The sequence below is a fragment of the Pinus tabuliformis genome, chromosome X, assembly GCF_031772625.1.
Source record: "Pinus tabuliformis cultivar Carrire ecotype Pingquan chromosome X, CPIR1, whole genome shotgun sequence".
NCBI lineage: Eukaryota > Viridiplantae > Streptophyta > Pinopsida > Pinales > Pinaceae > Pinus > Pinus tabuliformis.
This window is the reverse complement of record NC_142308.1, coordinates 560674532-560685280: the sequence shown is the minus strand read 5'-3', so window position 1 is coordinate 560685280 and position 10749 is coordinate 560674532. Positions and strand designations below refer to the sequence as shown.

Below are 10749 nucleotides of genomic sequence, written 5' to 3'. Positions count from 1 at the left end.
CATTTAGTGCACACTTTCTACAGTATTAATAATGATTAGGATGCACCTTCACATGTTAGTGAATCTAAATCACAAAGCTTGGAGAATTTTACTATTCAAATGCCAGAAGATATTAAAAATAATCTTGAACAAAATACCACTTTGCTATCTGAAAATTTGTATGCGTTAAATTCAGAAAATCAAAACTTAAATCAACAAGTACAAGCAACAATCAAAGTTTCCAATAACATGCAACCTGCTATACAAATTCTGAATTCTTTTACGATGAGAAAATGTCAAATTCACTACAACAAAGAAACTTTCTTCAAGAAAGCACAAGTACACAAATGAATGATCTCAAATCTAAAATTTACAATGAACAGAATGCACAAGAGCTCTCAAATAGAAACACTTTGAAACCCATTTCTTCTGATTCTCATTTTTCTCTTTATCTTGATATTTTTGTTGATAGTAATTTATACCCTCTTAACATTAATGATATTTCAAAAAACAGAAAGACTGAGCTTAATGAATTGCCAATTAGTTTTTATCAAGATAGAGAATTAATGATTGATCATTCTTCTGGCATTAATGAACATGTGCTTCAAATTTCTTCTTCTTTTGATACATTGGACGAGATCGAAGGAAATTCTAATGAATGTAGTGAGATGATTTATGATAGTTATTTTGACATTGAGGATATTGATTTGTCTTCTTCACAATTGAATCCTCATGATCAAATTCGAATAAAATTTGAAAATGAATAATACTTTAATTCAGAAATTGTTTCTCATTTTCAAATAATTAATCATATTCATAATTTCAACATTCAAGAAACCACCCCAATCTATGATTTATATGACGATCAAGGTCTCATTCCTATTCATAGTCATGATTCTCTTTCCAATTTACAATTTGGTATTGGAAATCATTCTAATTCCATTATTATTTCCAATTCTTGTGAAAAGTAAATTATTTTAAATCAATCCCAATTGTGTTGTAACAATAATTTTAACAACTTGAAGTATGCATTCAGAGGTTGCAGCTCTGTGCTCTGCGTTCTAGGGTTTGAACACTTGCTGCAACAGTAGGCTGTGCTAGAAAGCAGAATACTTGCAACTTCTGACGGGATCAGGAATTTTCAAACACCGACTAAAGGGTACATTATACCACGGAGCCCCCTCGGGGGAGGGCGATGAGCCTCCCCCACAAGATGACAATGGGTAGCAACAGCATAAGGAAAGAAATAAAACAACAAACCAGGACGAGGATAATGTGGATCTGAACTTTCAACGGACAAAACAAGACAAAACGCCACCAGAGGTCCGCTCGGCAACATGCAAACCTGTTGCCTCTGAGCGTCCAAAGGTAGAACTTCCAGGCCACTGAATCAATGCGAAGATACAGTATATGAAAGACCATGCTTTGATAGGGAAGTTCATCGGACTGTGGCCGACTGAGAAGGCGCTAAGGAGCTGGATAAATGCGAAATGGCATCCAAAGGGACATATAACCCTGCAGTTAGGACCAAAAGGGTTCTTCACTGCCATTTTCAACTGCCTGGAGGATAGAAACAGGGTCCTGGATGGAGGGCCTTACTTCTTTAATGCCGCTGGACTGTTTCTCAGAGGATGGGTAGAACGCTTCAACCCAGACAAGGAGGATCTCAGCTGGGCTCCGGTCTGGATCCGCTTATACTCGCTGCCGGTGGAATATTGGGAGGAAGACTCCCTACAAGTGCTTGGAAATGTTTTGGGCAAATTTGTAAAGGTTGCAGAGGAAACAAAAACCTGCAGATACACCTCCTTTGCTCGTATATGCGTCTATATGAACCTCAACCAGGCTCTCCCAGATGCGGTAAGTGTTTTTCATGATGACATTGAATGGGTTCAGCCGATTGACTATGAACATGTGCCTTTTAGATGTCGGAGATGTCATGCCCTGGGACATTTATTCAGAGACTGTCCTTTAACGCAAAAACCCTCTCCTGCCTCTGGACCGGATGCATCTGAAGCAGCTGGCTTTACCAAAGTAGCAAATCACCGGAAATCCTACAAGAAACAAGCCTCAAAGCCCAAAATGCCGCAAACCAGTCCCTCCGGGCCCTCAACAAGCAACAGTTTTGAAGTTTTAGCTCACCAAACAGATCCGAGCTCAGATTCTCCTGCCCCACCAGAGCCAGAGTTGATGAAAGACAATCATTCGAAGCATGCAGATCACACAGAGCCTCATGCAGATCCTCGAGTTAAGGGAGCTTCCACCTCCGATAAGCAAAAGGAACCAATGTGGAATAATCAAGTTATGGAGATGGAGATCCCATAATCTAATGCCAGTCTAGAAGAGGAACCGAATGAGGAATCAAACTATCCATAGATCATGGAGGAAGAAATAGAAGCAATAGATATTGGGGAACTAGACATTCCAGGTCTAGAAAAGGCTTGCACAACAAACAATTTTGACAACATTCCAGTTGGACAACTTGAGAATCTGGAAGAAGTCCTATCTCGGGTGCAGCGGCAAAAATCTTTAGGTATATAGACTAGAGGCCCCTGGGACGGAAGATTCATAACCAAAGACATCAAAAAGTGAGGAAGGAAAACTGATCTACAGCGAACAATCAAAATAGGACAAATATTAGTGGATTCTGGCAGGTACTCCAAGTTAACCAAGTACTACAACTCTGATAATAATCCTTCCCAATGAAGTTAATCTCTTGGAATATAAGAGGGCTCAATGGCCCAAGGAAAATTCGAATTCTTAAAAACATGATAAAGCAAGAAAATCCTCAAATCCTTTTCTTGCAAGAGACCAAATGCAATTCTAGTGCATTAGATAGATTTGCAGCAAAAGTTTGGCCAGGGAGTCTTAATGTTGCTGTGGATGCTGACGGGGCTTCTGGAGGCCTGGTGATTGTCTGGGATTCCAGAGCTATCAGACTCAACAATATCCATGCACACAGGAATTTCCTTCAAGCAATCTTTCACATCATAGGGACAAATATACACGGGCTCTTAACTAATGTATATTTTCCACAGGAGGCATCACTTAAAGCTGGAATCCTTAACACTCTCTCTGAAATCAACCATAACAGATTGCACCCTTTATGGATCTCTGGAGGAGACTTTAACATGATTACTAGACTGGAAGAAAAAAGAGGAGGAAGATGCAGAGGAAGTCAGGAAGGGTCACCCCTAAAGGACTTCATTCAGACTAATTGGCTCATCGACCTTCCCTTCAATAATGGCGTATTTACCTGGAATAACAGAAGAGCAGGGAATCAGCAAATTGCTTCTCGGCTGGATAGGATTCTGCTCTCGGACAATGCTATTCATCTTAGTGGAGACTTCGTAGCATCCATCCTGCCGCTCTCAAGATCTGATCACTGGCCCATCTCCCTTCAATGGTCACGTCCAGGAAACCAGCTTCATAGACCATTCTGCTTTGAGGCTTTCTTGATGTCCCATCCGGATTTCCATAACTTAATCAGTACAGAATGGAACAGTTTTCCCCTCCTCCAAGTTCAAAAATGTTCCAATTCTAGCAAAAGCTCAAGCATCTAAAAAGAAAGATCAAACACTGGAATCACACATCTTTCGATAATATCTTCCAGGATAAAGGTGCCCTTGAGCTAGAAATGAAGCAACTGCAGCAGAGGATTATTGCTGATGGCCATTCAGAGGATCTGTCAGAACAAGAAAAAGTTCTTGAAACACAACTCGCAGAAAGGGATAAGCTGGAAGAAATGTTGTGGAGGCAAAAATCACAAGTCAGATGGCTTAAGATGGAGAGAAAAACACAAAAAAATTTCATAGTACCACAATCCAGCACAGAATTAACAATAATATAACTCATAGTCAAAATGAGCAAGGAATCAAAGTGGAAACGCATGAAGAAATTGAAAGTGCACTACTAAATTATTTCAAGCAAATGCACCGAGAGCCAAACGGTGATAGATCATAGGCTATAGAGAAAATCACTCGAAACATTCCTAAACTTATCTCAGAAGAGCATAACCAATTTCTTCTCAAGCCTGTTGACTTACAGGAGGTGGAACTAGCAGCGCGAAAAATGAAAGCAGGTAAGGCCCCAAGCCCGGATGGATTTACCTCAAATTTTTTCCATAATTTCTGGGATTTGATCAAGATGGAAGTCTGGCAAGTGGTTGAGGAGTCTCGATCCTTAAGATGGATGTTTTCGGGGGTGAATGCTACATTCATAGCCCTGGTTCCCAAGGTGGATCTCCCAAGCGCACCTGACAAGTATAGACCTATAACACTGTGCAATATAATCTACAATATTGTCTCCAAAATCATCGCCTCCAGGCTCAAATTGTTGCTTCCTCTCATCATCTCGCTTGAGCAATCCGGATATGTCGAAGGGAGGCAGATCACTGATGGTATCATCCTGACTCATGAAATAATTCATTCTCTGAAGATCTCTAAGAAGCCAGGTATGCTCCTGAAACTAGATCTTTCAAAGGCTTTTGATAGCCTAAGTTGGATGTATATTGAAAAAGTTCTAATTGCTTTTGGATTTGCTGCTCCTTGGGTTAGATGGGTTATGAGCCTCATCTCCTCCTCCTTCTTCTCCATTTTGGTTAATGCTATACCCTCTTCTACTTTTCATCCTTCCTGGGGTATCAGGGCCTCTCTCCCCTTTCTTGTTTGTTATCATGGCTGAAGGATTAGGTCGTAGTATTAGATTAGCTCAGCAATCCCAGTGTCTCAGAGGCCTATCCTTTCATAATTCCCCTGCTTTCACTCACCAGCAATTTGTTGATGACAACATGCTTTTTGGGCATCCCTTGGTCCAGGAAGCTCGCCAGCTCAAATCCCTTTTGACAGTCTTCTCGGAGGCATCTGGAGCCTCTATCAATAAATCCAAATCTCAAATCTTCTTTTTCCATACTCCCTCTATAACTCAGGCAGCTATAACCCGTATTCTGGGATTCTCCACTGCTAAACTCCCTTCCAAATATTTAGGTGCTCCTCTGACTGCCTCGGCCCTAAAGCACTCTTCATGGAAAATCCTTTTAGAAAATCTGGAGGCTCGGCTCTCCTCTTGGACTCACAGATCTCTTAATATGGCAAGCCGGCTAGTCCTCATAAAAGCAGTTCTTCAGGCTATGCCGCTATACCTCTTCTCCATCCTCGCAGCACCCAAATGGGTTCTCAAAGAAATCAAAATTCTCCAGAGATCCTTTCTCTGGGGTAGCAGTGGTCACAGGCGCAAGTGGGCTCTGGTCAAATGGGAAATGACATGTCTACCAAAGAAAGGGGGCGGTATTGGTTTGAGGGACCCTTCTCATAGCAATGAGGTTATGGGAGCTCGAATTTGGTGGAAGTGGCTAACTGAACCTCTCACCCCTTGGGCCTCTCTGTGGACAGTTAAGTATGCAAGAAATTGCCCAGCGGAGGAACTTATAAGAATATCAGAGGTCAGCATGGGTTCCATTATATGGAATTCAGCCAAGCAGCATAGGAATCTCATTCAGCAGCACAGCTTTTGGGAAGTGAAGAATGGTAACATTGCAAGGTTTTGGGAAGATTCTTGGCAACAGATGCCCAAACTAAAGGACCAAATCCCTCATAATCAACATCTGGAGCAGGATATACAATCTCATGATACGGTGGAAAACTTCTAGAGAAATTCATCGAACCAAGATTACAGGGAATGGCTCAAGGTGATTCAGATCTTAAGACAGGGTTTGACACAAGCCCAACAAATTCTAGATACAGAATTAATGAAAAGAATAATTCAACATTTTGAGGAAAAGGATATTCTTCGATGGGGATATGAGGAAAGAGGCACCTTTTCTACGAGAGAGGCCTACAACATCCTTATCAAAGAACATATGGTGATAGATTCTCTCTGGAGCAAAATATGGGACCCTTCCATATGGCCGAAAATCTCCACCTTTCTTTGGATCCTCTGTCGTAACAAGATTCTCACTGGGACAATATGAGAAAAATGAACTTTCATGGACCTTCAATATATCCTAACTGCAGACAAAAGGAGGAGACCATAAAGCATCTCTTGCATTCCTGTCCAATGGCACGCAAGCTCTGGGAAAAGGTCAGTTTCCGCTGCCAAAAGGAAGGAAGAACTAATGGAGACATCACTGCCACTGTGCGCAACTGGGACCATAACCCCTATCAAAGTAAGATCTTAAATTTCCTTTGGAAGCTCATTCCGGGCTTTCTCATGTGGGCCATATGGAAGGAGAGAAACAGTAGAATATTCAAGGATCACACTAGACCGCTGGAAGATATCTGGAAAATAATTTGCCAAAATATTGAAGAAACCATATCTCTCAAAACCTGGTACCAGGAGGATCTCCCAATTACCCCCCAAGAACAATCTATATGGGCCAATTGGAATTTCCAATGGAAGCGAGAACAACTCATCAAAGGAACAAAGCCTCCGAGGAGCCACTCACCTGAGAAATGGTTACCTCCCCCCATGCATATGTACCAGCTAAATTTTGATGGTGCCTCGAAAGGCAACCCAGGGAATTCAGGCTTTGGAGGGATTTTCAGAGATCATAAGGGAGCTCCTCTCTTAACATTTTTAGGTTCAAGAGGATGGGATACCAATAACTCAGCAGAATTGGAAGGTCTCTGGCAGGGTCTAATTCTTGCGCAAGGCAAAGGCTTCTTTCCACTCATAATAGAGGGAGACTCCCAGATCATCATCAATATGGTCTCAAGAATCCTACAGGGATCCCCCTCCTGCAAAGTAAGTAACAGTTGGAGAATGGAAAAAAGGCTACAATCTATTGAATGTTGGCTTTCCTCCCATAGGGCGGTCACTCTGAAGCACATTCGCAGAGAAGGGAATAAAGTCGCGGACTTACTTGCTAATATGGGGGTTGACTGCAGGTTGCATCTACATGTTGGATCAATTTCAAGCTTAGCCTCTGAATCTCAACTCTTGGATTACAACAACCTAGTGCAGAAGGAAATGCATCAGGAGGAAGTAGTACCCCCGATGCGGGTGACATTAATGTACTTAATTCTCTTCATGACAGACAGTAAGGGCTGGTACTGCCAGCTGCAGGGTAGCGTGGCTTCCCAGGATTTCACCCTGGGCAAGAAGGATAAACTTAAGAAGGAAGGATTTGGTAGGATCTCGGCATTAATGGTTTGCTCCGTTCGAAGTGAAGCAGTGGTGGTTATAATCATGGCGCTCTCGTTCATTCTCTTCACAATTAGTGTTCAGTCTTCTTGCTACAGGCCTTGGTTTGTTGTGGATTTTGGGGGAAAACAGGTCTCTGCTCACAGAGGCAAGCTTCATGCCTATGCCCCATTATCTTGGAGGTGGTATTACTATGTTAAAGGTCTTGATGGCAGGATAAACTCTGCCATAAGTGGTAAGCTTTCTACTGCTCTGGAATTTCGCATTGGGCGGTCCTCACCTTCCTCTCAGGTCTATTCTGTGTGCTCGTATTGGTTCCCAGTGCAGTCCTTTTTCCCTCCAGTCATTGTTCCTGGTTGTTCAGGGCCTTCCCCTACGCATCTCAATATGGTTCGCCAGAGTGGGAGGAATCGTTCCGGGGGGCGCCGAGGTAGCCGAAGGCGTTCGAAGGCAAGCTGTTCTGTGGACCCTGAACTGTCTCCTGTCAATCTCCCCTCCTCTCCGGTGAATGTGCCTCCTCCTAGCCCCGCTCGCAAGCCAACTCCAAATAGTGCATTTCAAACCACTCATTTCAAGTTCCAAAGCAATCTTAACAGGCCTTTGATCACCGCTCATATCACAATTATCCTTTCGGAAGAAGAAAACCAGCTTTATCCTCTGACGTGCATAGCTCCTGAGCCTTCTCAAAGCAGTGAGCAATTTACGGAGGGGGGAAGCCCGGAGAAACGAAAGGGAGATAGGCTTGGCAAGGATGAAGCTCCCAGCGTTACTCCGCCTCTTGAAGACATTATCCAGGTGGCCGGGGAAGGGAATTCCAGAGCCACTAATCATCCCATGGTGAACCCAGCGGGCGAGAAGGCTGGAAGTGAAGATTTGTGGATTGGCAGTGCATGTCCGGTAATGGAGAAGCCTCCTAGTGAGGACGTGGAAGTTTAAGGCCACCTGGGTCTGTTCAATCTTTCTTTTTGGTTTTGTTGACATTTCAGATGACTACTTCCAGGCAGTTTTGTTTGCAGTCATGGTTCAGCATCTTCAACCAGATGATTTTGTTTCCCTCCAGGGCAGTGGCAGTATAATTATCTTCTGGTTTGCCAAGGAAAATGTCTATCTTGCTTTCACGTTTCTTCTTATGTTCTACTGGTCTATCTCTAGGCTTTACATATGTTTTCTAGCTTTCTGTAATTGGTCTTCCCAGGTTCTTTCTATACTGGGGCAGTTTTGCTGCGTTGAGTGCTCTCGGGTACTGTTATCTGAAGCCTCAAATCCTTGTAATATTATTTTACTTTTCAGTTAATAGAATTTAATCTTTGCCGAGAAAAAAAATAATAATTTTAACACTAGTGTAAACTATGATTCGATTTTGTTATGTATCCTTCACTTATTTTGTTTAAATTCAGATTTGTTTTCTATTTTTAATTTTTGATTTTTAGATACTTTGTGCTGACATATTGAGCAACTCGGTATTAAACACTCAATTGATGTGTTGTCTGAATGGGAAAATGAAGTTTCACATCATAATCATGAACATCAAGAGCTATTAATCTTCCAATTTCAAATAATGTTCATTTATTATCGATTACTTTTATCTTCTCAAAGACAATATCAACAAGAGAGTGTATTTTCACAATATGACCAGCAATCTAATTCAATTAATAATCTTCCATTGTATCTAACATATTTTCATCCATTTTTCATTGACTCATTTGAAAAATATTTGGAAAGTTTTCCTTCATGGAATATTGTTAATAGTTTAACATTTGCACATAACACTAACATATTTATGTAGGCCATTGAATCTAAAAGCTCATTTTCACAATCTAGTCTGTTATCCTCTCTTTTGAATCCCTTCCAATCAATAATGGAAATCCATCAATATTTCTATGATCCAATTGAAATTCAGTTGGAAATGGAATTTCAAGAGAAGGTAATTATGAATAAGTTGCTAACAATATATATACATGCTTCTTTCAGATTTAGTTTGCTTAATTTAATTATATTTGTATTTTTGTTATTAATGATTGATATTTACATACATGTAGGGATTAAAATGCTTACATGGTTACATTGGAAGTATGACTATATCTAGTCATGTTTCCTTCATTAAGTTAGAAATAGAGATAGATTATTTTAGATTAGATTTCTTTTCTGTTTTCACTTATTTCATTATTTCAGATTTTCAATAAAGCAAGTAATGAATATGATTTCTTCTAGGAATCCCCTTTCATTTTCGGAAAGAGGCTTAAAACATTTTATAAGCTCTTAGATCATACATATTTCTAAAGCCCTTAATTGTCTTGTTTGACAAAAAATTCATCATGATGATCATACATAAAAAAATTCCAAGAATTTGCTACGACTTGACAATTATTTATTCACAAGTATTTCTAAAAAAGAGCTCATTTTTACCACTCTTGTCTTCCGATGTAAATTTGAGGTGGATGCAATATGAAAACTCATTACTTAACATTTTTAGATCAAATAAGTAGATGATACTGAACATGGGAGAAATTGAATATTCATGAGGTAAAGTTACAATCAAAATTCTCCCAGGTATGTGTTTACAAGTTCATCGTCATCTATTGTTAGTTTTAATTTTTTAAAGGATATTTTTTTATTTCAGTTTTGTTTTTTTTATAGGTCTTCATCGACTTGATTATGGAGACTTAAGATAAGCAAACATATAGACCTTTTCAAATTTGCAACATGTTTAGGGAAGCATTTATGATTTCGTCTAAATTTGAGGATTATCTAATTTTGCTTCTATTCATTGAAATCCTGATAAGTTTTAATAAATTCTCGGAAAAGTCATATTGGATCATTATATTTCATATCTCTCTTCATAATAATTTTTTCATAAAATTACTTTCCGATTAGATATTCCGACAGTTAATTAAATTATTAAAGGGTTATTTATTTAAAAGCAAAGTTAAATTAGTCACTTTCTTTTTTAATACTTTAGGAAATCATTGAACCCATATATCACACGTCATATATTGCAATTCGCATATCAGAGGCTCTCAAATGAGCATGCTCCAAATATCTCTGATCCCCCGATATTCCCATATGCTCATTCTTTGGTAAACCTTCCACTCAATATCGCATCATCCATATCGCAAAACCTTTGTATCACAAACATTTGATTGAAAGTAGCTCTTAACATTTCCTTGAGAAGAAACTGCCGATGCAAGACCTCTAATATTCATTTTCTCTCATTTTCTGATAAAATAACTTCGTCAATATTGCAATGTCTACACAACCCTGGACCCGATATGACATTTAAACCTAGTTCTAAAAGATATCACGTCCGTGGATAAATCTCAATTTTGGTTGAGGCACATGTTTAAAAGTTCTGATATTTTGGATCTGATATGAAATTAAATGAATATAACAAAACGATCGAGTTTTTTCTATATCACATATTGGCATATCAAAGAGGTTACATCCCGTACTCAAATATTTTGATCATTGATCGCTTATAAAATCTAAAGTCGGTCCCACCAATGATCCATGTCATCTATTGCATTCCTGCTATCGCAAGAATAATATCGACGTTTCATTTTCCTAACCACTCTAATCTCTAGTATCATTATCCTTCGATATTGCAATCATTCCATTACAATTTCCCATTGCATA

At 39.8% G+C, this 10749-nt stretch overlaps 1 protein-coding gene across 1 annotated transcript; it reads left to right on the top strand.

The window, feature by feature from the left end:
- The first annotated feature begins 1389 nt into the window (after positions 1 to 1389).
- On the top strand, positions 1390 to 2301 carry LOC149141253 (uncharacterized). Its single transcript, XM_089451202.1, has one exon. It carries the CDS (start codon positions 1390 to 1392, stop codon positions 2299 to 2301), a length of 912 nt encoding a protein of 303 aa, XP_089307328.1.
- The last annotated feature ends 8448 nt before the right edge of the window (positions 2302 to 10749 follow it).